The sequence below is a fragment of the Rhyacophila brunnea genome, unplaced genomic scaffold (assembly GCF_057557595.1).
Source record: "Rhyacophila brunnea isolate RB1 unplaced genomic scaffold, BYU_Rbru_1.0 scaffold_19, whole genome shotgun sequence".
In the NCBI taxonomy this organism is placed as follows: domain Eukaryota; kingdom Metazoa; phylum Arthropoda; class Insecta; order Trichoptera; family Rhyacophilidae; genus Rhyacophila; species Rhyacophila brunnea.
In genome coordinates, this window is record NW_028232848.1 from 32,469,416 (window position 1) to 32,496,521 (window position 27,106).

At 33.6% G+C, this 27,106-nt stretch overlaps 1 protein-coding gene across 2 annotated transcripts in view; it reads left to right on the forward strand.

Moving 5' to 3' along the window:
* The window catches only part of LOC147072910 (protein amalgam-like), a 1,013,334-nt gene that overhangs the window by 598,553 nt on the left and 387,675 nt on the right, over positions 1 to 27,106 (forward strand). For both annotated transcript variants that reach the window (XM_085945913.1, XM_085945914.1), the window contains one exon: positions 11,863 to 12,029. In XM_085945913.1, coding sequence (XP_085802039.1) covers positions 11,863 to 12,029 — 167 coding nt within the window. The remainder of the gene's footprint in view (positions 1 to 11,862; positions 12,030 to 27,106) is intronic.

Here is a 27,106-nt window from a genome sequence, read left to right on the forward strand (position 1 = left end):
TCTTCGACTTCATCATCATCATCATCCTCAACCCAGATATCGAACACCATAGTAGTGATACAACACATGCTAATATTTACAGAAACATAAAATATTTAGAAAAAATGACCGAAGTCTTTTTGGAGTGACGAATCCGCCCTATTCAATGTTTTATTTTTTAGTTACGATGTTATTTTATGTAGACATCCTAGAAACATTAAATACTTAGTATTTTATGTTCTACTTTGGCACAGTAGATTTATATATAAAACTATCGAATATAGAGTGTATTTTCGTGATAGATTATGTACGGTAAACGAAAAAGCACAGTTTAACTTTCAGGAGCTTTCTGAAGCAAAAATTCCAGTCCGTGAAGCGCTTTTTCTGCACAATAAATGGCTTTAAACACTCTTAATATTTTTCGTCGTGTAGGATCTCCAATATTCCATAGTGTCGTTTTATTAGCTTAAAAAGCAATACTATTTACCTCATCCTTAAGCATCTCGTTAAAATCTCATTTAAACGTATTTTAATGGCATTCCCATGCACTAACATATTATTATCTTCCATGTTCTGCATTTTGCTGTACTTACAAGCTTGATTATCTAAGAACCACCATATCACCATTTTATCTGTGCGCCGTATTAGGTTTTTTTTTTTAAATCTATTTATGACATTCCATATTCGGTATTTGTGACTAGTTCAGTATAGGATCTGGTCTTACCCATTTTTCTAGATTCGTCAAAGCTTTTTTCGCTTACCATATGGACTATCTATCTTTTACACATTTGGTACCAGCTCATTCAAATTATTCTAGCAAAATAATCTATTGATAGAACATACTAACATCCACTAAATTGCTAAATGAAACTGGCTTCTGACAGTTTTATAACAAGGTGTTATCTACAACGCAGACAAATATTAAGGCTATATCTCAGTTGAGACATGGTCTAAAAAGATCGTGGTTAGGTGATGCGCGGATTGCGGGTCGCGGGTGCAAATGACGCATGCCGAACGAAATATATTTTGTCATATAAATCCAGCATGCGTCCATTTAATGTTCTGTTTATGGACCAAAAAGCGCTTAATGTCAGCGGACAGCAGAACCAGTCCAAAAAACAAAAAAAATCTTTCTTATTTTTATTCTTTAAGCACTACGGTGCATGGTTGCAGCATCAGTCCCGTGCGTCTCCGTCTCGGGACGAATAAGCACTTAAAATCTCTTCATTCTGACACGTTTAAAGCATAATAGAAAGCGGCCATGCATATCCACGGCTGTGCATATATGACGGGTGATGGTGGGATAGTGGATAGTGTTCTATTAGTAACAATAATAATGTATTCATTGACATGTTTTCTTTTTCAAGTAAATGGGTAACGTTTTTAGACATCTTTACACAATTTAAGAATTAATTCCCCCGTCACCATCACGAAACAAATTGACGTATTCACACCTCGACGTTCACTCCCCGAATGCCAGCGAGTCCAATATTTCGTCGCGCCTATAGTTGAAAATTATTTGCCGTTTCACTGATGTATCGTCTTAATGTAATGTTTTATTTGAATAATTTTATAATTGCCCAAAAATAGCCATAGAAACTAACGTCAACTGCAACACGTCGAATGTACCGATGTGATCTTGTTTCCATTCACAAAACATACCGCCGCATACAGCATCGATGCAAAATTTCTGGTTGGAAAAAATGTCTGCTTGTCGCATATAACCAATTTTACTCGATATGGGCCACAGGTAGCATGTGCTGATGCTGTTTTTCATTTATTTTGGCTAGTTGCGTAACGCCACTACCCGGCACGGTCTCACCTGTACAATCGGGCGTAGGCGTGTAATAAACATTTTACCTGGTTGCATATTTTTCGTGGCTGTGCTTTTATTATGAAGGGTGGATATGGGGTAACCCAAATCATTGGTCCCATATTCCTAAAAATCAAAACCACGTGCAGGAAAAACATTATGTGCCTAGCCTGACCTTGTCCCTTACTGAGTGAGTCGCTTCATTTTATTTCTCAAAAATCATCATTGATACTTCTAAGGGGTGCCGGACGAAATCTCGAAAACCGAAATCCCGAATGCTGAAATCCCGAATGGACGAAATCCCGATGGCCGAAATTCCGAAAAATAAAAAAATAAAACAGTAACAATTGCGCAATCTTAACTCTTATCTTGAATTGCGCAAATTGTTCAAGAGAGTTTCAGTAGAACAGATGGGTTTTTGTCTCTCCTGTAAAAATTTGCGCAATTTTAACACTTATCTTGAATTATATTATTGAGTATTTGTTTTATTTTTCGGGATTTCAGCCTTCGGGATTCCGGCCATTCGGAATTTTAGCGTTAGGAATTTCGCTATTCGGGATTTCAGCCTTCGGGATTTCGGCTTTCGGGATTTAGGCTTTCGGAATTTTGTCCATTCGGGATTTCAGCATTCAGGATTTCGGCCTTCGGGATTCCGGCCTTCGGGATTCCGGCCATTCGGGATTTCGGTCATTCGGGATTTCAGCGTTAGGGATTTCGGTATTCGGGATTTCGGCTTTCGTGATTTAGGCTTTCGGGATTTCAGCATTCAGGATTTCGGCCTTCGGGATTCCGGCCTTCGGGATTTCGACCCAAACCCACTTCTAAGAAAAACATTGTAAGCTATGCTCGTCTGGCATGGTATGTAAAATATAAACGGTTCTCTACCCAAGGTTGATAACTATTGAATTTTTCCACGACCTAGTGTTAACAATACCTACATAATATATTTTAAAGATTGTTATACATATAATTCTTGTGAAATTATAAAGTTAAAATGCCAAATAAAAAAGAAATATTCATCGATACGTATAAATAAAAATATCGTTCAGGATATCTTTGGGCAAACCATTTTTGTGGCAAGTTTCAAAACGCCGTAAGCCATGTCACATTCTTTGTATAATAAGTTCGTGGATGCTTGCGATTTTTGTTAACTTTTTATGATTTTGTTAAATAAATTTTTCGAACAAACTCGAACTTTTCACGTCTCATCTAGCTTTACGCGACAGCAAATGGCCAAAAAAAATCTCTAAATAAAAAAGCTTTTATGAACGTACTGCGGTCGGTCTTTCCACAAAATTACTGCAAGGCAGGGAAGTTTAAAAAATATTCTTCCAATCAACCTATTAGAATTTATCTGATGACCGTGTTAATAAAAATTGTTAGTACTTTTTTATCAGGTAGATACACTTACTAATAATTGTAAAATTGCCCAAAATAATAGCCTGAAAAGTGTTTTGAAAACGAAAAGTACGTAACTGATTCTTTTTGAATGCGATAAACAGTGTTTTTCAGTTACCTTTAAAAGTCACTATACCATGCATGTAAATTAAATTTTACAGCCTTTGCAATGCAGGTGATATTCGGGAACTCATGATAATGGTGTTCACGTGTAATACCTAAAAGGCAATATTATAAGATAATATTCGTTAAAAAGGTAGCTATATCTTGCTGTGCTTTTTTGTTGTTGGTACAGTTTCAAATTGACAATAATTATTGTATATTTATTAGTTATCCGAGTTAATATATCAATGGTTTCATCAAGTTGATCTACCGCCATTGCCAGATAAAAGGTTCAACTCTAACCTTTCCAGTGTTAGTGGTCAAGATTTGCATAGCACATCCATCAAGCTTAGTGAGTCTGTCGATCCAACCAGTTTAGGGTTCTAGGGTTCGTACGAGGTGGATTTAGTTCCAGTTGGGTACCATCGTATGACTGCATTTTCAGTAATATCATGAGTCCCGGGTTAAAATCCCAACTCTGGCAAATTCACATGTTGTTTTTTCAATATATAGTTAGACGCAGAGATTGAATTTATCAGGTTAAATAAGACAAGTGACTAACATTCATTTCTCGTAAAAAAATCTGTTAAAAACTGGTTAATATCGTCCATATGATCCTCTTAAGATTATACATAGTGATATATATTTGTGTATATCACATCCAACGTGAGAACTGGTAGTATAATACGTTGGTATTGATGTAATAAATAATTAACTCTGGGAAAATAATATATTTCACAATTAAATTGAGTAGGTCAAAACTAAAAAGGATTTTTTCTCCATCACCGTGCACACTACTGAGACATGCACACAAAGATTATGCCATAGGTTTTTAGGTAGGTGCATTATACATTTTAATAGAATATTATATAAAAATAATGTACTGAGATATTTAGACTATAAATTATAAAGTAATTTCGTCTAATTTTAATATTTTAAAGAGTGGCTGTTATGTATTTCAAATAATGGCCAAAAGCCCTTTTGCTTCTTACATCATTACACAAATTTTAATATCCAATATATTATTGTGTTTGAACAGTGATGATTCTGAATTGATCAAATCTGACCCAAAAAATAGCCTGAAAAATAAAATTCTATTCAACGTTTTTTAGGTTGAAATTCCCAGAAATTTTTGTCTTACTTACGTAGATAGCGGGTAGCTACTTACATAGCAAGCTGACAAAATCTCAGTCAGTGTTTGCAAGGAAGAACGGTCTGAGTCTGGCCGGCACACTCTCCTTGTTGAATCCGACCCGACGCTACTAAGATAAGAAGAGAAAGGATTGCGAGTACTTGGCACTAACAAATACGTTGACATACCGAACAGTCTTCTTTAGAGAACCCACTGATTCTGAATCACTGAGTCGTGAGCACAGAACAGATAATAAATATAATACCAATCGGCTATATTCAATACGCCGCACGTTGAAGCAGGGTTTTTGAATGTGTGAGTGTCCTACGAAAATGAAGCACGCATTACGCACGTGCAATAGTGTGTGTAATACACCAACATTAAATGAGCGTAAATGCATAAACCGAGAGCAGTTTTCAGTATAAGACGTACAACGTATTCTTGACACGTGTGTAAGTTTAACACGGATTCTTCCTTACTCGAGACGGTTACCTGCTATACCCGTTGGGTATTTCAGTTCCCATTATTTCTGAGTTCCCTGGTCGTGAGTCTTTAAAAATTACTCCATTGTTAATGTCAACAGTATCAATTATGTTATGACGTCAAAATATTGACAACTATAAAATTTAACAAAAAACGTTAATCAATACAGATCAGTGGCGAAGGGAGGAGGTAGGCTGTTTTTTTTTTCTAGATGCCTTTATGGATACCTCGCATTTACTATCGAGGTTTCTTATGAACTTTGGTACGCAAACTACTCTACTTGATGCTAGTCAAATAAAAATTGTGCCGGCTGAGAGAATATGCCTTATTGAAAACTATTCTTCTACTAGCATCGGTATTGCTAATTTGAATTTGGCCAGGGCCTATGAAACAGCCTTGCAAAAACCTTGGAAATTTTTTGTAGCGCAAGGCGGTGGTGAATCTGATGAATATTTTGTCGTATGCATTGGGAACTGAGGACTGCGATTTGTAGTCGAGTTTTTTCCCGTGGTAAAAGAAATGTCGCATAAGACTGATATTCTGAGCATATACTTATCCTATCATGTGAATCCAGTCACTGGATCTGAAAGGCATGAATCATCATTACATGTCACCATTTATTATTTTTTTTCTTTTTATTACATCAAAACAGAAATTAAAAAGTGTATCTCTTTCAACCTCGTTTGCTATGGTCCCCGGAAGGTCTCGAATGTCCGCATTTGCAATCAATAATAAAACGTTCAGAGTGTGCGGCCCCTTGCCAAAGATTTGACAATCTAGGAGTGTATGGATGATATAAATGCATGGATACTTTCCATCAGAAGGCTCTTAAGATTCGGCATAAATAGTACACACTAAACTTTTTCAGTCATACTTATTTGTTTTCATTTAACTGAAAATACACTTTGCAGATAGTGCTGGTTAGTTTTTAAAATTCAATTAATCCCTGTCCAAACCAAACCATATTATTTTAAGCCATAAAGCACTGAATTTTCATAAGGAGATTCACGATTTGATTCTCGGTGAGATCACAATAAATATGTATGCTTCTTTAAGCTTAGATATCAACTACTAATACTGAACTAGTGGTTAAGTTCGTACACTATTTATGCAAAAAATTGTAGAGCTACGATTGTTATATTAACACACAATATTGAAATCTGTTTTATCTAGCCATTGAAACAAAAAAAATCGATTTGTATGAAAATTGGACTTGATCCATAATTATTGTGAACCACCCAATTTATAGTTCATTGGATAAGTACCATCTACTGAACTTTAGTCTAGTCAGTCGCGTACATAACTATTGATATCAATTTAAAAAAAATGGCCATGATGGTTCTCGATCAGTCTTGCCGTATATATAGTTCTACGACTAAATGTAATCGAAATATTTCTAATAGATTTAAGTTTTATACTATTCCATTTGAGTCGTTTTCTGCGACCCGGGTTTTGCCTTTTGGCATCTTCATGCGCTGTGTGCACTCACCAAAGGCAAACATACACTGACAACGAACACTCTTAACTCTAGCTTATATAACAAATCAATACAATAAAGTAAGTAAAAATTTCATTACTTACCTATCAAGTCAAGGGTCAACAATAAAAAAAACCTATCACAACAAACAAATTATGAATAGTTAAAGTGTAAGTAAAAAACCTAATTGGTAAAAACCCCTATCTTATTAATAATACACTCGATGCGCATATTATAATAAATTTTCATAGGTTAATTAATAGATCATTAGTACTTATAAATAATAAAAAATACTACACTCAAAAGGTGTAAATCGTCAGTTCTAGGAACAATGGTAAAGTATTGGATATTAATGGCGTTAAGTATGGGATATTAGTCTTTAAAAGTCATTCGTTAAACAACCAATACTCAATAATACTCTCACATGGTACCTACTTTTATATTTTTTAAATAATATTATTTTTTAAATTATTTAAAATATATATATAAACTCAGTAATATATACGTATACACGTATACATATAGTATTAATATCGAAATATTTAATATTAAATTGTCTATAGTTTGATATGCGCCAGCTAAGGCTGTGGCCGACATTCTTACGGATGGAATTCTCCGGGATCAAATCCGGTCCGGGCAGACCGCAGATTTGTGCTTATTACGTCCAAACCTCTCCACTTTAAGGGTGTCCCTCTTTCTTCTCAGAGTTTTGTCCCGAGACTTGCATTGTATTATATATAATATAATACTGTGGTGGAGCATCTTATCGATTGACTGCACTGAATGAATTTGTTTACTCGACCGTGCTATTGTAAATGGTGTCTATTTATAATTTGTATTTTCCAATATAACCATCCTGAATATGTAATCTATTACTATTATTTTGTGTTATTCATATAAATCGGTTAATAACAAAGAATTAATTGCCTTATACGTTATTTCTGTTTTTAACACACATAATAGCTGCGATTTTATATTTTCATTGTGATAACCAGGGATTGCAATACCGAATGAAAATACCAATACTGGTATTGCAATCCCTAGTGATAATTTATTCGAGTGCATTATAAATGGTTTTAAACCAATTTTAGGAGGATTTTTAAATTAAATAATAATGCGGAAGTGTTGTTTTATTAGCTGCTTACCTACTCGGATATAGAAGCCCATTATGATCAATCGTAGTGGATTTTTCGGTTTCCACCGTGTATTCTTCTTTCCTCGACGTTTCGGACTCATTGTAGAGGCCATTATCAAGAAATGATATTATGTTCTATGATGAAATGTACTGTATGTATATGAATGTAAACGTTGCTCTAAGAAAGTCAAAAAAAATCCGATTATAATTCCACCACGATAAAAAATCAACCGTGAAAGCCTGAAACAATATATAGCAATTATGATCTGCTTAGGATTGGATATGGTAAAAAGAAATAAAAAGAAAAAAATGGATAAAACACAACCATGACATTATTGAAATTACATATTATTATTTTCATTTATACGTCGAATGAGCTTTGGTTGTTTGAATAGAATATTGAGTTTATTAAATAACAGGTAATCTTTCAAATATAAAATTATTATGAAAAAATAAACTTTATTAAACAAAAATGATATAAAATACGACCTACATAGTAAAAGCTTCGGGAAAAGCCAATAAGATAGATGTAGCGCAAAATGAGGTGTGACAAACCAGTGACGTCCACACGTTTGTTAGATTTTCAATCAATTTTCCGAGTGTAAAGGCGCATTCACAACGTGACTTCAATCTTCTTCGTGAAAACCTATTGCGCATTGGCTACTTCGGGGCGATAAAATTGTTATGTAACTCGCCGCCTGAAACTACATGTGCGATACCATAAAGAAGCAAACAATTTACTAAGGAAATCGAAAATAAAACATTTTTCAATATACATGTTATTATAAATGACAAAATAACAAATACATAAAAATGTTTTAATACTATTGAACATTCATAATTTGAAAACATCTCATGCATATAATACGTTATTAAATCTAAATAATGGAGTGATCGGCGACGTCGGTTAGTAATTAAGGAATTAATTGATACCTACGTTAATTTAATATACTAAAACCGACAGCCAACATTATAACGCAATTCGCAATCCTCTGCATTGTTGCAATTTTAAGGCGTTTCGATGACCAAGCCCAAAGAAGTCAAACCCCATCGAAGAAGTTTACAGCTGTAGACTTTCCTGATTGTAGGTGCGACGATTATGCGATAGTGAAATGACTTGCTGATTTTTACTTTGTCGAAATAACGCTAACAACGACCGAGGTAAATAGAATACTTAGGCGGCCGAATCCAGAATCGCTGGATAGTGTTGAAAATATAATAATGAAACTGTAGGAAATATAATAATGAAACTAAAAAGCATCAGGTCTAAGTTGTGGGTAAGAATGTGTTGATAAAGGGATGTAGTTAGAGGTGAGTTAGAAAAATACTGTCACCAGTTTGCGTACTCAAGTATCGGTATGTACTACCCATACTCAGTACGTATGGCCCAATATACTTGTTACAAAATACTTAGAAGTTCAAACGCATGCTACGAGTGTGAGATCTCGCCGTCCTCGATACTAGCGAGTCCGCTAGCTAGTTGGTACTGTTGCTACCTATGACATCATCGCCGCAGATGCCGCGACTCGCTTATGTATAAACAATAGGTGATAAACTTTGTGTAATTATTGGACCACATACCCACAGGCTTATTATAACAGCTCAAAACGTGTTTGAAAAAAATCATTGTACATAATTTTTATTCAAGAATATTATAACTTAACATAAAAATAGCTTAAGCGATTCTATTAAGGCCGATATTTCAAATTGTCACCCTCTTTCTCCCCAATTGTAAAGTTGGTATAGTGAAGGACAGAAATGGTGACTATACTGTAATAATATAGAGTTAGTTTTAGTTCCAGTTGAGTATGTATTACTATTAAGTATTTTGGAACAAGTTTCGTATTTAATTTAAGTATTTTTTTGTACTGGTAGTAAGTATACTTAGTCTCCAAAATCAACCATTTTTCTCACCTCTGGTTGTAGTGCCATAAACTATGATAATATAAATTTCATATTATTATTGATTCAATACGATATTCAATTTTTCATAAGCCCTGGAAAATATTTAAAAATCCGTATAAAATCTTTAGTCATAGATAGTTTGCATGTCTGGTATTTGAAGTCTCAGTTATTTCTTAGAAACGACCACAGGCATTTAACATCCGACTTATGTGCATCGAAGCTTTTTCATCGACTCTTTTGTAAAAGCTTCAATGTAGCCAGCGTCTTTTGGTCTAGTTTGAACTGCACGTTTTGTGTGCAAGATTATTTTCGGTTCGCAGCATTTCTTACTATAAATATCTACAAGTACTGTGTGAAGTACATTTTGTTTGAAATTCTAATAAAACTTAAGGGCGGACGTGCTCAGCGTGGGTCAAAATGGAGCTTTTTTTCTATTTTCAAAGCATGATTCTGGACATAACTTAAACGTTGTAGATAATCTATTTATATAATTTTTAAGCCTTATTATCCTTTATATTTATTTTAAACATTTGATGACTGCATAAAGTATTTTTATTACATAAAATAGTATTCTTTTAAACCTCTCGCTCTAATGTTTTGGAATATAGTCATATTTCAGTACATGCATGTGCAGTGGTGTTAAGATTTTTTACGTTTATTAATTTTTAAACGCATTTATAAAACCATTAGTATAATTATTTATGACGAGATAATTTTAGTAAAATATTTACGATTAAAAATTATAATGGTAATGTCTGTGATCCCAAATTTGACAAGAATTAGGCATTTTATTATTCAAAAAATAGGCAAGATTAACACATTTGAAGATAATTCTAAAAATACTAATTATAAGCTATGTTTTTGACCATTGAAGTGTAATAAACATTCTACGAATAATGATTGCTTTATAATAATAAATTATTGAACTAAGTATAAGGTAGTGTTTTTTTTAATATGCCATATCTTTTGTCATCCCCCAGTGGTTAAGCTACAACATACGGCCGTAGTCATAAGTTTACAAACTAAAATCGAATTGGGAGTAAGATCATGTTAATGCGCGTATTTGAACATGTACCTAACCGAAAAAAAAATCTTTTTTTTTTAAAACGTTACATGTTCAAACACGCGCGTTAACATCATTTTACTCCTTTTAAAAAAGCTCAATTTTGACCTACGCTGAGCATGTCCCCCCTTAACAAATGTATGTTATAAAAAAACTTCGATACAATATCTATGGAATGAAAATTAGCGTATTTTTCCGTAATTTATTAATAAAAGCATGACTTAGTTAGATAATCAAAATGTCTTGTGATTTCCAAGAAAACTAAAATACTTGAAGTAAAATATTATAATAGTTTAAATAGTTGTAATAATATTTAGTTTACAAAGTGTTTCATGGAATACTAATCATAAATTTGGATTGAAATATTTATTTTCTAAGTTTGTATCTATATTAATAATGCAATATAAGTACTCGTCGTTATTATAATAATTAAATTTACTAATATTATATTAAAGACATCTATTAATACGTATAGAAGACAAATACGTTATATAATATTATTTTATATTATTATTAGATGGAAGTTATTAATTCTCGACTAACTTTGATGTTTGAAGTAAGTACGAAAGTTAGAGAAGTAAGTTATATTTTTGGTTCACGAGATTTGGAAATTTCATTCCTTCTTTCACAAGATTTAAACATGTTTTATTAAAATCTTCTTATCATAAAAAAAATTGTATTACGAACGGCAGTTCTTATAAGCATATATTGATTATTAAAAGATTCATTGATGAGTAGGTAGCCCTACTATCCTATAATATTTATTTCGTAAAAAAATATGTTTTTCATTTCGTGTAATGTAATAAAGGCAGGAGCTATTCCGTTTACTTAGCATGGCAGTCTCAACGGATGAATGATAAAATATCCTGTTGATCCTATAAACAGGAGGTCTTAATATCTATTCAATTGTATGGAACAATCATATTTTTTGTTTTTAATACACTGCCTTTATACCAATAATAATTAATAGTAAACATTATTAAAGTAATTATATTAAAATCATATAACTGAGTATAATTAAGCTTTATTTCAGTTGCAGACATATTGTATTATATAATCGATACTGAGTTCCGAGACCCTTATATGTCCTTGCTGATAAATCAGCCAAAGCCAATCTCTTGTACTCTTTTACAGCACATAATTATTATTGGTTCGCTGCATGTGTCCGGCTAACTAAAATCGTTAAATCGAATTTTAGCGTGTGATGAACAGTTAGATAATATAATTTAATATCACTGTCACGCATAGAAATCATTTCTATGCATTATTATTATAATTTGGTTTATTACAAACTGTTTCTTTTAAATATAATTGTCATTTTTCGAAATGTTAATTAAATACATATTATTAACAATCATTTTTTTATTGCTTTCAGATACAGCGAGCTTAACCGGTTTATCAGCAGAGCTTCAATCAAGACAACGGTTCCAGGTTCTCCCGGAAAGACCATACTTTGATGATGTATCACCACGTAATGTCACTGCCATCGTGGGACAATCAGCTGTTCTACACTGCAGAGTCAAACATATGGGAAACAGAACGGTAAGTAAAATATTATCACCATGATTAATAAAGGGGAACACAATACTACGGATTACTGATTTTTATAAAGTAGGTATATAATTAATATTTTAAAGTATATTAATTAATCTATATAATGTATCTTAAAATATTGACAACAAAAATAAATATTTATTTGTATTTAAAGATAAATTTATAATATTTTACAAAGTACGTCATTATTTTATTATTCCGTTTTATTAAGTTTTTTTCCGAAAATCATAAAAAGATTTTTAACCTATGACGGTTGTGTTACTTTATCGTGTCGAGCAAGAAAACTTGCATGTTGGCTTCAAAATCAATATGATTATCAGCAAATCTTTAATTATTGACCTACTTGAACCTAAAAAAACTGGCAACATCTTTTAATAATATGAAATTATTGGTCTTTAATCGTTGTCAATATTTATATGTAAAGAATTAACGCCACACTTTTTTTTAGAATTATTAATAACCATGTCCTTGCTTTTTCGTACAAGGTGGTTGTTAGTAATTTTGAACAATTGCAAACACCCAAGCTTTGAGAAAAACCAATAATAATATTGTGTCGAGACCGGGAATCGAACCCAGAACTCTCGGGTGGGAGGCAAGCGCCGCACTTTGGAGAACATAATAATTATTAAAAATATATTAATTAATAATATACTATTCAGAATTTTGATGGCCGATGCCCACGTCTACGATAGTCAAATCACGCATCCGGCTTATAATATCGTGGATTCTGGTTTCAAATCCCGGGTGTGTCAAATTTAAATGTTGTTTTTTAATCAGTGTTTGGAAACAGAGTATAGTAATATTTTACTATTTAGTTTTCCGAAAACCATATAACGATTGTTAATGTACCTACTTATAACGGTTGGGTTGATTTATCGTGTCGAGTAAGAAAGCTTGCATGTTAAGTTCAAAATCAATATGATTATCAGCAAATATTTAATAATTGACCTACTTAAACCTAAAAAACTGGCAACATCTTTTAATAATATGAAATTATTGGTCTTTAATCGTAGCCAATATGTATATGTAAATATTTATTGCCTCACTTTAGAGAACATAATTATTATTTAAAATATTTTAATTAATAATATACGAGTACTATTCAGAATTTTGATGGCCGATGCCTACGTCCATGATGGTCAAACGATTATGCATCAGGCTTATAACTTATAATATCGTGGATCAAATCCCGGGTATATCAAATCAAAATGTTGTTCTTCAGTGTTTGGAACCATAGTATAGACCCATTTAATTCTGTCAGTACAATCTCCAGTCTGTCAAAGCTTGTGTGATTTTCTTAGGATCGATAATTAATACATGATAAAAAAAATTAAAATACATATATTATGTATGAGGTGATTTTTACTATGTGTTTCCTTACATGAGATTCGTCTCCTTTATAGACACAAAATTTCCTCTTTATTTTCCCGACAATTTTTCGATCGTTAGCGAGTGGCTTTCCCTAAACTTTCCTGCGACAAAAGACATTAAAACTATAGAGAGTCCATTAACCAATGAAAAGGTTTTTCGTATATTTGTTTGGATGTTTTCTTAGATAGCGACTATAAACAACTTTTTCACTACTCTTGACGACTAATACGAAAAAAAACAATAGAACTCTTATTATTTCCTGTTTATTATCCTGATGAAATTTAATATAGGAAAACAAATAAATCCGGTATATACCTATTGCTTCGTTCACTGAAAGTATATTAAAAAAAAAAGATAAAGTAAGCAATGATAAGTTTTACCGGGTAATAATATTGACAGCACTATTTCAGTATTACGACTAAATTACACGAACCGTCTCAACGACACTCACACTCACGTTAGCGATCGTGAGTTATCGTCACTCAAACATAACAATTATTACACACACCGATTCAGATACCAATTGGATGATCTCGATATTTTTTATGTTCGGTTCATAACATTGACATCTTCTATATTAAATTACCTTGATTTCTCATTCATTCAGCATTTTTTTGGTGGTTATTAGACGCTCAAAAAAATATACAGAATTTCGAGAAATAATTTAAAATACCGCTATCGATGCTTAGCAACCAAATACAGCTAATAATAACAGCAACCAAGCATGCAGCTCAAGGCTATACTTCAGCTGGGGCACGGTCTAAAACGATCGTGACTACGCGACGCGAAGATTGTGCGACCGACGCGTGCAGAACAAAACATAATTTGTCATAAAAATTCAACATGCGTCCATTTAATGTTATGTTTATTGTTCTATTAGTAATAATGATTATATATTCATTGACATGTTTTCTTTTTCAACTAAATGGGTAACGTTTTTTAGTCATCTTTTCACGATTTAACAATTCATTCCCCCGACGCCATCACAAAACAAATTGACGTGTTCACAGCTCGACTTTCACTCTCCGATTGGCAGCGAATTCGAAATTTCGTCGCACCTTAGTTGAATTTTTTTTACTGTTTCACTGAAGTATGCTCTTAATAATTAATATTTCTGATAATTTATTTAATAACAAAAATTAACAGTTTTTTATTACAATTTAATTGAACGTGCTTTTATTTTTGTCATTAAGATATAATTTTCATTTTGTAGTTTCGAAGTTATAAACATTGATTAGAAAAATCAATGTTTTTTAAGTTACTTACACAATAATGTAAGTAATATTATATTGTAGAAGAGATTCAAATTCTGAATTATTCAAAAATCATTATGTGAACATCAAAAGAACTCATGTTTTAATGATAAAAATTAAATAACATTGAATTTTGAATGAATCCTTTTTTTATAATATATTATTAAATTGTATAATTATATTTCGTTAAAAATTATTTCTACATAATATACCTACGTAATATGTAATTAAAATTCTTAATATATATTTTTTTAGAAATATTATGCATTAAATTATATCTTTCATATTTTTTCGCTAGATAAATCAAGCGAATACATTATTAAAAAATACTACCCCTTAATTAAGAAAAATTAAACCCTAATTGACCACGCAGTATATATAACATTTATGACAATAAATTACATTAAAATATAGATATTTCAATACCTGTATTATGCTCAATAAAGCTCACCACGAAGTGAGCAAACTTCTTTTGACCATGTCCGATCTTAGTAGGATAATATTATGACCTTCACAAATTATAGCTTTGTATTGACATTTTTTTTGTTTTTACGAGAAATAATTTATTTATGTTAGCCACTTGCTCCAACCACAAATTTAAAGATAATATTATGTGTGTTTTTCAGACCCAGTATTCGAACCTGATATCCACAATATTATAAGCCCACCGGTAAACCGTCCGGCCATCGTGGGCGTTATAGTTAAGTGAGCGATCTACGTGTCATGAAACATTTTTATATAGTGGTAAATGCTAACCGATAAACACGTTTTGTATATTACTACAAATTAAATACCGGATCCCTTTAAAAAAAGAGATATTTTTATAATTATATAATATATATAGATAATATAATTTTTATATTTATAATTACACCAAAATCAAAATCAAACATAATATTAATACTATCGACCGAAGGTACTTGATGGAATTTGAATTTAAATTATAATGGATTTAAGTTTTGTACTATTCTATTTGAGTGGTTTTTTGCGACCAGGGTTACGCTTTTATGCATCTTCATGCACTGTGTACACTTACCAACTAATAACTTTTAAAGACTGATATCTGAAGACTGATAGCAATACGTTATCATTGTTCCCAGAATGGACGATTTTACAACTCTTGAGTGTAGTATTTTTATTTTTTATAATTACTAATGATCTATTATTAGGTTTTGAAGATTTATTTTCCGCTTATCGAGTGTATTATTATTGATAAGGTAGGGGGTTTTTACAAACACTTCAACTATTAATAATGTGTTTGTTATATTTTTTATTATGATCCTTGACTTAATATGTAGGTATAAAGTTTTTACTTACTTTATTATATTGATTTGTTCTTATAAGTTAATAGTACATATTCGTTGTCAGTGTGTATTTGCCTTTTGGTGAGTGTACACAGTGAATGAAGATGCCGAAAGGCAAAACTCGCGTCGCAAAAAACAACTCAAATAGAATAGTTATTATTATTAAACTGGCGCTAGGGGCCGTTCAGGTCCATGGCCGACTGCACAACGTTTCTCCAGGAATCTCTGTCCAGCGCTCTCTCTTCCCAGTTGACTATCCCCAGCCTTTCCGCATCCCTTTGAATGTTGTCCGCCCATCTCCGTCGAGGGCGGCCAAGAGGTCGAGTGCCAACTGGTGTGCCTTTGTAAATCCTATAGAGAGTTCTAGATCTTTCAGATCGTACAACGTGGCCCGCCCATCTGAGCCTTCTTGACCTCAGAATATTAGTGATTCTAGGTTGGTATCGGTCGAAGAGCTCAGCGTTTGTGCGGATGCGCCACCGGTGGTTCTCATTGACGGGTCCAAGTATTCTCCGGAGGATTCGGTTTTCAAACACTTGGAGCGCCTTTTCTTGTTTTTCTGTTAAACCCCACGTTTCACATCCATACATGACGATTGGCTTGATGACCACGTTATACACCCGGAATTTCGTTTTGATGGACAGCATTTTGGACCTGAACAGACGACTCAGCGCGAAGTACGCTGCATTTCCACTTCTCAGTCGGTCAGAGAGCTCTAGGGACATTTCATTTTTAGAGGTAATGTTGGAGCCCAAGTACTTGAAGAGAGAGGTTCTCTCGAACGAGGAGTTTCTTATTCCAATGTTTCCAGAGGGTTCAATGCCTCTTGTCATTTTCAAATACTTGGTCTTTCCCACATTTACTCGTAGGTTCAACCTTTTCGCTGTGTCCTCCAGAGGAGTGAAAATATCTCTGACTTCTTCTTCAGATTCTCCGAGCACCACCAAATCATCTGCGTAGCCCAATATTTTATGGGACCCATTCAGGGTAACTCCACCTTCTGCTTTCAGAGCTTCTCTAACGGCTTTCTCTAAAGCTAAGTTGAACAGCATGGGTGATAAGGAGTCGCCTTGTTTTAGTCCTGCTGTCACCTCAAAAGATTCTGATATACTACCTTGCATATGAATTCTACTTCTGGATCCGTCCATGCATACTTTTATTATATTTATAAGTTTTGACGGTATTTCAAATTCTTTCAATATATTCCAGAGAGCTTCTCTATCAATAGAGTCATATGCGGTTTTAAAATCTACAAAGAGACAGTGTACATCTTGGGCGTATTCCCATTTCTTTTCAAAGATTTGGCGCAGTGTAAAGATTTGATCGGTAGTACTGCGGTTTCGTCTAAAGCCGCATTGGTAGTCACCAAGAATGTTTTCGGCATATGGTAGAATTCTTTCGAGAATAATGTTCGACAGAACTTTGTATGCAGTAGGAAGAAGAGAGATGCCACGGTAGTTTGCACAGTTGAGTTTGTCCCCTTTCTTGAAGATAGGACAGACCAGTGATTCTTTCCATTCTTCAGGGATCTTTTCTTCCTCCCATATTTGTTGCAGTAGCTCAAGCATGGCACTAAGAAAGGTTTCTCCTCCATGCTTGAGAAGCTCCGATGGAATATTATCGTTTCCTGCCGATTTGTTATTCTTTAAATAACTCAGTGCTCCCATCAACTCTGCCTTATTTGGTGGCGGTATAAGAGGTTCTGCTGTCGCGATTTCTGGCGATTCCAAAGGTTCATCTGGTACAGAGCGTTGAAGTAAGTTTTCAAAATGGGACTTCCATATGTTTAGCACTTGCTCTTTGTTTGCCACTATCTGACCCTGTTGATCTTTGATTTGTAGCGTGCTATGTTGAAAGCCTCTTTTTTCAAAACTCACTTTCGAGAAGAATGATCGAGTTTTATTTCGTTTTGCTTCTTCTTCCATCTGCTCAAAATTACTTTTGATGAAGCTTCGTTTGCACTTTCTCAGATGCTTTCGGACATTTTTGCACGTCTCGCTATATCGTTTTTGTGCTTCTTCGCTCTGCGTATTTTGCAGATAGAGCGCTCTTTCTGCTCTTCTCTCCTCCACCATTTGTCGGCAAGTGTCGTCGTACCAAGGGCACTTTACTTTCTTGGGTGCCAGTCCTATCGAGACTTCAGCAGCTTTTACCATTCCTTCTTTTAGTCTCTTCCACCTCTCATCGATACTCCAGGCTTCTCCTTCGGTGAGTTTTCCGATTTGGTTTTGTAACTCTTTTCTGTAGCTATCTCTTCCGTTTGGAGTTGTCAGCTTTTCTATATGGTACTTCACTCTCGTCTTCGCATTTGCGTGCGCTGTCTTTTTAAGTTTTTCCCTAAAGGTTGCTATCGATAAGTTGTGGTCCGTATCACAGTCAGCGCCTCTGTAGCTTCGAATGTTTTCAATAGCTTTTTGGTGTCGTCTATCAATTAGAAAATGGTCAATCTGGTTAAAGGTCTTCCTGTCCCTTGAATTCCAAGTCACTTTATGTATATTTTTACGAGGAAAAGTGGTACTTCGGGCGATTAAGTTTTTGGCGCTGCAGAAGAGAGCCACTTTTTTACCATTTTCGTTAGAATGATCATGTAGGCTCTCTTTTCCAATAAAGGGTCTGAATACAGCTTCCTTCCCTATTTTCGCATTGAAGTCTCCTAGCACACATTTAATATCATGTCCCGGTAGCCTGTCAAAAGTCGCTTCAAGGAGATCATAGAAATTATCCTTTTCGGCCTCTTCTGAAGTCTCTGTCGGGGCATGTACATTCACAAGTGATATATTAAACCATCTTCCTTTGATTCTGAGCACACATATGCGCTCGTTTACGGGTTCAAAAGAAAGTATAGCATCTGCTACTTCTCTGGCGACCACAAAACCTGTTCCGAAAACATGTTTCCCCTCTGTGTTTCCGCTATAGTAGATAACATGCTGTCCGACTATAAGTTCTCCGCTATCCGGCCAACGGGTTTCCTGGATGGCGGTAATTTGGACCTTATATTTTAACAGTTCTTCCACTAGGTTTTGAGCTGCGCCAGCTCGGTATAGGCTAAGTACGTTCCAAAATCCTATTCGTAGTCCATTTTTCGGTCCGGGTCGTCTATAAGCGGTTGCCATATGTCCGAGGCATTGTGTAGTATTAGTAACCTTTGGTGATTTCACGGGAGAGAGTGGTTAACCCTCTGCCCAACCCCCAACCTGGAGGGCCAGGTCTGTTGGTCCGCGGGAGATATTTTATTTTTCTCCTACCCTTGATTAGGGCATTCTCCTATCCGCCACCTGGAGACGCGCTCTCTAGGGGTTACAGACTCCCCCGAGAGCAAATAGAATAGTACAAAACTTAAATACATTAGTATTTAAAAACAAATATACGTAACAATTAATGATCAAGAGATTTAATCGGGCAGTACGGTTTCAATATCAAAAACTTTGCGCAATTAATCAACATTGACATTTCTTACATTATTACAGCGATCTTTTGATCACAGTCCAATCTCGCCCACTATAGAAAAGTAAGTCACTTTTCGGTGAAAAAGTTTATCTTCAAGTAAGAGGAAAAACTAGACTACTTTCGCCGTATATCGACTTTGGGCACGTGTGACAGAATCTGTCAAAGAAAACTCAATTTCAATGCCAGTTGTTTTCAGTACTTATATAATATTATATACAGTGTCAATACCATATTAATGGGTCGATAAGATATTTATTCTAATACGTTATTACAATTGGAATAATAGTTTTATATACATATTATATGTTGGTATTGATAGTACATACAAAAACCAACAGAGGCGCGCATTCAAGTGACGCTAGCGCTCAGAATCAGCAAGGCAACGGCCAATGAAGGAATTAGTTTCGAGGAACGAGTTTCTCTAATAACTCTCTACAGTACTACAAACTTATCTAAAGAACAGTCAAAAATGGAGCTACGAACTATTATATGGACGCCATTTTAAAAACGTCATTCGAATGTCAGATTCTATCTAGTTGGGAGTCTTGATTGGGTAGTTTTCGACGGTGGCTCCCCCATCCATTCTATTGATAAGTTTGTAGGTCTGTACTTGTTTATTACAACGTTTTTCTTAGGTCGTATTCTTATTTGTCCGGTACAAATCTTACAATCGATTTTTAACTAACATCTCGACTAGCTAGACATTTGAAACTTTTAGAATATATCAGAACACGATGCCAATGCATTTTTTTAATACTTTTAGCCATCTTTAAGTAGAATTGAATTAATTTTTAGTTAATTCTGTTTTGTACGAAAAGTTATTTCGATACCATTATTGGTTGCTAGGGGGTCCTAGCAACTAAATTATTATAAATAATTTATACGTGCGTTACTATGGAAATCAATATGAAATGACATTTCATTATTCAGTATTTCTATCAAGTACAATTTTTTTTGATCGTTTAACGCTTTCGCTGCTGAATAGATAATGCGATTTTAATTGCCCCCTTTAAAATGCACGTTAATTACATCGATCGGCCGCCTGGTCATTACGCACCGTGTGCGTCTTCCGCGTCCAAAGTATTAAGCTAGTCAAGTCAAGTTTATATGATTCAACAGAAAATTTGAAAACGTTGTATATAAAAAGTTCTTTTTATCTTGTATATATTTTTATATAACCTAGACTGCGAATTCTATATTTGAATCGTTTATTTTAATCGATCCGTAAAAGAAAATAAATGATACTCCTATAATATTTTGACAGATGATTATAATGCGGTAAAAGTATTTTGTGTGGTTAGAGAATCGAGAAGTTAGTATGTTATCTAAGACATTTAATGGTATTTATAAAAAAGACAAGGTACTGTAACCTATAGTCACCTTAAATAACATACACAATCAATTGAATAATATAAACATGGATGTGGAAGAGCTATCAGCTAAGGGTCACCATTTAACATATTATAAAGTTCAACGATGGTGTGCCCGGCAAATTCAGGAGTCTCGACAAAGATTCCACCAGGCTGATAAAGCAGCTCATATACAATGAATAATTTGGTCTGTAATACTAGAACAAAAGTCAATATTATAGAGAGAGAGAGAGACGTAGACGTATGAGAATGTTGAAAGATGGTAGGTACTATCCGTGTTCGGAAAATTGTACGTAGGTATGTAGTTCGCCATAAATAAATGTTGTATAGGAAATATATGACCGTATATTAAAGACCGTCCAACCTCTTTGGGTCGTATACTACTGACATAAAATTCAGGTCTAAATAAAATACGATACTTATCGGTGTACACTTTACAGGAAACCAGCAGCAAATAAATTTTTAAAATAGCCAATATACTGGATTATTTTTCAGATTAGGTTAGGTTAGGTTTTAATCGCCAAAATCAGCTTTGAAAATTGAATTGATGTTCATTTTGAATCTAATAAAATTGGAGACCGTATAGTATACGGTCATCTCTTTCCGATAGAAACCTCACGGCGAACTGTGCCACGGTGAAATGTTTTACGTACAATTTACATGTAACCGGTACTAACTGTCACCTGGTAATATGCTAGTTATTAAATTAGTAGTTACTATAAAATATCTACTATTTAAGATTAAGCTTGCACCAGACAGAAGGGAGTGGAGACGTGTTACGAAGGTGACAACGTATATAACTTCGTTATAATTAATTCACTGTGGTCATTAAATTTGTTTATCATTATTTGATTTCAAAAATTTTACTTGCAGTCTTATGAATATCTCAGTATAAAAGTTTATGAAGATACTTTAGTGCTCTCAATCGAGTTCAATACTTTTCAAGTTAATAAATTCGTTATATTTAGGAGTTAGTCACATATTTTACCCGCTTCTCAAGTAAATTTGTTCGATAACAATTTGATATTAATAAAGTTAGATTATCACCTGGAAATAAGTTGATACTTTCATCGCACCCTACATAAACCAGAGGCGTATTCTGGACGGCAATATAAGCATATAGCAATGTAATATATAAAAATTAATATTTGTTTGTTTGTTTGTTCGTATTGAATGCACTGCCATACCGTTCATCCGATTGTGATATAACTTTGTTAACTTATTGCTTGCACTTCCGTGAAGAGTATAGGCTATATCTTATATAGTTACTGTCTGTCTGTATGCCTGTTTGTCTGTCTGTCTTTCTGTCTGTCCCGTATGCGTTCCTATACCATTCATCCGATTGCGATGAAATTTTGGTAAGTGGTTGTATGCACACCCGCAAAGGTTTCTAAATTAGAAAAATCATCATCTTCTTCTTCATCATTCTATTTTCATTTATTCGTATGGTTCCTATACCATTCATCCGATTGCAACGAAACTTTCGTCAGTTATTGTACACACACCCGCAAAGGTTTCTAACCATCTTCTTCTACTTCTTCTTCATTATTTATTCTTTTGTTCGTATGGTCCATATACCATTCATCCGATTGCGATGAAACTTTTGTTAGTGGTTGTGCCAACTTACACCTGCGAAGGTTTCTGAATTAGTACAACCATCTTCTTCTTCTTCTTCATTATATCTTCTTTTATTCGTATGATTCCTATACCATTCATCCGATTGCGATGAAACCTTCGTCAGTTGTTGTGGTAACATCCGCAAAGATTTCTGAATAAGTACAACCATCTTCTTATTCTTCTTCTTCTTCTTCATTCTATCTTCTTTTATCTGTATGGTCCCTATACCATTTATCCGATTGCGATGAAACTTTCGTTAGTGGTTGTGCCAACACCTGCGAAGGTTTCTGAATTAGTACAACCATCTTCTTCTTTTATTTTATATTCTTCTATTCGTATGCGTTTCTATTCCATTCATCCGATTGTAATAAAACTTTCGTCAATAATTGTGCCAAAACCCGCAAAGGTTTCTGAATAAGAATAACCATCTTCTTCTTCTATTCGCAATGAAACTTTGGTGAGTTGTCGTGCGCATGCCCACAAAGATTTCTGAATTAGAAAATCATGTTTTTCTTCTATTCGTATGCGTTCCTATAACATTCATCCGATTGCGATGAAACTTTTGTCAGTTGTTGTGCGCACACCTGCGAAGGTTTCTAAATTAGTTTTATATAAAATACAACGTTTATTGTTTGTTTGTTCCATGCAATTTTGATTTTTTTTACTACATATTAATAACATTAATAACGTTTGCATATTTTGGATTCCATTTTAATTTAGAGGTCTTTTGTTTGACCTTTACTCCTATTAGAATTATTTTCATATTGCCATATTGTATAACACAAATATTTTAATATTAAAAAAATAATTACCTCTTATTATTTTTTAAATATCTAAGATAAATATAACCACGAAGCGACCCTGTGCGAATCCGGGTACTTCAGCTAGTGCTTTATAAAAACATAATTTTTAAGCGAAGTAACCAATTGTAATTATTACTTTATTCATTACACCCTTTTAGATACATAATAAAAGCTATATAACAATTGTTCTTAAGTAATGGGCCTCAAATATTCTTTTTTGGTCATATCCACCCCTTAGCTAGAGCATATGAACACCACACGGCTCCTTCGAAAATCCTTGTCGTCAGTCTTCTTGGGTCATTCCAGGTCATACCAGAATAGCCCCGTCGTTTACACTATATAGATAGTATTTAACGGGTTTCAAAGACGTTGGAATCCGCCATCGGTTTAAAAAACGGGTGAGTCAATTTGAAGTTCTCTTCTGGCATCCACACTACATGGCTTAGCCAGGTCCAGCGTCACCTATTCACTCTCAGCGTGATGAGAGGTTGCTTGATGCATTCTCTTATCTCTTCATTACTCACACCCAGTATCAGTCGAAAACATTTATTCACGAAGCACAATATACGGTTACTATGTTCAATCATACAGTGCCATGATTTTCTACCATAAAGCAGCACCGTCAGAATACATGCATCCAATAGACCTACCTATCATCGGTACCTAGATTTAAACCACAAAGCCGATAACCAGCATTAACGCAATATTAGAAACGCTCCAGTTGTATGTATGTTAGTTAATTTTCTCGTTATTAAGTACATTGTATGTATGTAAATTAGTAAACCAAACTGTGTGAGTTCCGATGGATGCTGATTCAACTCCCACCTGGTATAATACTTTCATATTTTTTTTCGAGATTTTGCATCTATAAATTTTTAAATTTGTGTCAGTCACTCTGTGCATATTTATATTATATATGACACTACGTATAAATCAGCACATATATATTATATAAACTGAAACAAGGGTAATATAACAGGGTAGTTACGAAGGGGTGAGAGGCCGCAGATTTTCGGAGGAATTTATTAGAAGGTTTGATACTTTAAACATGTGCTTTGTGCTCGCGCACTCAACTCAAGCTGATATATATATTTTCCGTGAGTTTTCGAAACCGGGATTAATTAAATGCCGTGCGGTGTGTACCGGCAAAAGTTTGAGGCCTACTCGACGAAAATTTACAACGTCGTAATCCGCAAGAAACGCTGCGAAATTTGTACCGCCATTTTTGATAGGACGTGATTATTTTAAAGTTTGTTTAAGTTTCCAATGAAATATGTTTACGATTCAAACAGAATGTATTATATAATATAATATCAGATATAAGTAGTATTATTGCTCTGAGTTTAAAAGCTTATAAGTTATAAGCTCAACTAACAAAGCTTTCAAAAACTTCCAATGATTTTTATAACCAGATAAATGTCTTAGTTATTTTAAAACTACTAATTATTCTCTTCTTCTTCCTTTTGTCTCATATCTAATATTCCATATCAATCGTTGTTATAGTCAGGAGTAGAGTGCTGAGCTCAAACCAATCTCCAAGATTTTTAAGCCAGAAAGATCTTCTGCGAGCGTTTCGTTTACCAAAAATCTTTCTTTGGACGATAATATACAGAGATTGATTATCTCTCGGGATACTGTTTGATGTATCCTCAACTTATTGGTATATAGGTACTGGCATACGCTTTCTTACTAACCTTCTCTCATATTATGTTGTTTCATTGCCTATGGGGAAATTGATAATACTCATATGATTGCCATTCTAGTTCCGCTACTCTATTGATGGGTATTTGCAAGCCTTGCCGACCATCTGCAATGAGCATTACATCGTCCACATTATTTTGAAGGACTCCTGAGGTTTGACTGAGGACTTCATAGGTAGATCCTATTACAGCTTCGCCAAAAATCTTTTCTGAATATATAAATAACTGCTATAAATATTAACATGCACGCTTTTACTAAAATTCTATAAAAACCTTAGTCATCTTAGAGTAAAATTGAGTATATAATAATAATTAAAATTAATTTTAAATTACAAAAATTGACAAAATGAACAATCTATCAAACGTGTAAGTATGTATGAAAATATTACATGATTTCGAATAAACTGCAACAGTGGGTCTATTCTATGCTTATCGACCGCTAAAGTGATAAAGTGATAAATATTATCAAACTTAGAGTAGGTTTGTATCAAAATATTAGCACGGATTGTAACAATTACACGAAGCTGGTTTTTATTGTTGCAATAAGTGCTATATTTTAACAGCACCTATCTTGCTGCTGTTAAAATATAGCACTTATTGCAACAATAAAAATCAGCTTCGTGTAATTGTTACAATAAGTGCTAATATTTTGATACAAACCTACCCTTAGTTTGATACTATTTATCACTTTAGTGTTCGATAAGTATAGAATAGACCCACAGATGTAGGTAAGGTGCATTTGGTTACAGATTTTTTTCATGAATTTATTCATATATCTATTGAATATACATAATTTGAAAACATCTAATGCATAATATACACACTAAAATCATCATTTTGTAGAAAAAAAATACGATACTCGGTGGGACTTCAGCTTGTATCTGCTGGATTTGCGCCAGTATGCTTTTCCAAGTAAGCTACGGGCATCTTACTTAATAACGATAATTTTAACTAGTAGTTGTTACATGAAATGCTTTATAATGTTGACTATCGGTTTTAGTATATTAAATTAAGGTAGGTATCAATTTATCCGTAATTTCTAACCGACGTCACGTATAACTCCATTATTTCGTGTATATACATGACATGTTTTCAAATTATGTATATTCAATAAATATAATATTACATTCTTAAATATTAAATAAAAAAAAATAGTTTATCAAAAAATATCTATGTACCTACCTATATTGTTTCTGAAGCTGTTTACAATCAATTGTGTAGCCTATTTTACAAAAAATACTAAAAATATACGTTAACACTAAACTTGGGTTTTTGTTACAATAGCAGAAAGGTTAAATGGTTTGAATAGAATTAATTATGGAACAGAGTGCGTAAATTTTCTCGTCTTATGAAAGGACTTTTTTTTAAATGTTAGGTATGCTGGAAAATTTACATTGAAAAATACAGTTTTTCCTGCGAACGGGATCCCCTGGACACTGAAGAATGGGCAAGATTAGAAGGAGGGAAGGGAATTCACGAATTCGGGACTCACAATCGGATTATAGGCCTCTGCAAGTATTAGGGACACAGAACTGTAGACAGATATACCGCCTAGCTTATTGCTGTTACAAAAAATGCCCGGTGCATACTGAAACAATATTCCAAATCCTAGGTAATCTTAGAAAATATACCAATTTTCTAAGCTCCTGATTATTTAAAAAAAATATCTTACTTATCATAATATATCACATATATTAAATATAACATTACTTTAACATACCCATTACTGTAATGTAATATTATGTTACCCAGCCCATTAAGGGGGGACATGCTCGTCGAAGGTCAAAATTGAGTTTTTATTGTATTTTCAAACCATGATCCTGGACACTCCTTAAACGTTGTAGATAATCTATTTATATAATTTTGAAGCCTTATTATCCTTTATAGTTATTTTAAACATTTGATGACTGCATGAAGTATTTTTGTTACATAAAATAGTATTCTTTTAAACCTCTCGCTCTAATGTTTTAGAATATAGTCATATTTCGGTACATAACTGTGCAGTGGTGTTAGGATTTTTTACATTTAATAATTTTTAAACGCATTTATAAAACCATTAGCATAATTTATTACGAGATAATTTTTGTAAAATATTCACGATAAAAAATTATATTGATAATCTCTGTGATCCCAAATTTGACAAGAATTAGGCATTTTATTATTCAAAAAATCGGCAAGATTAACACATTTGAAGATGATT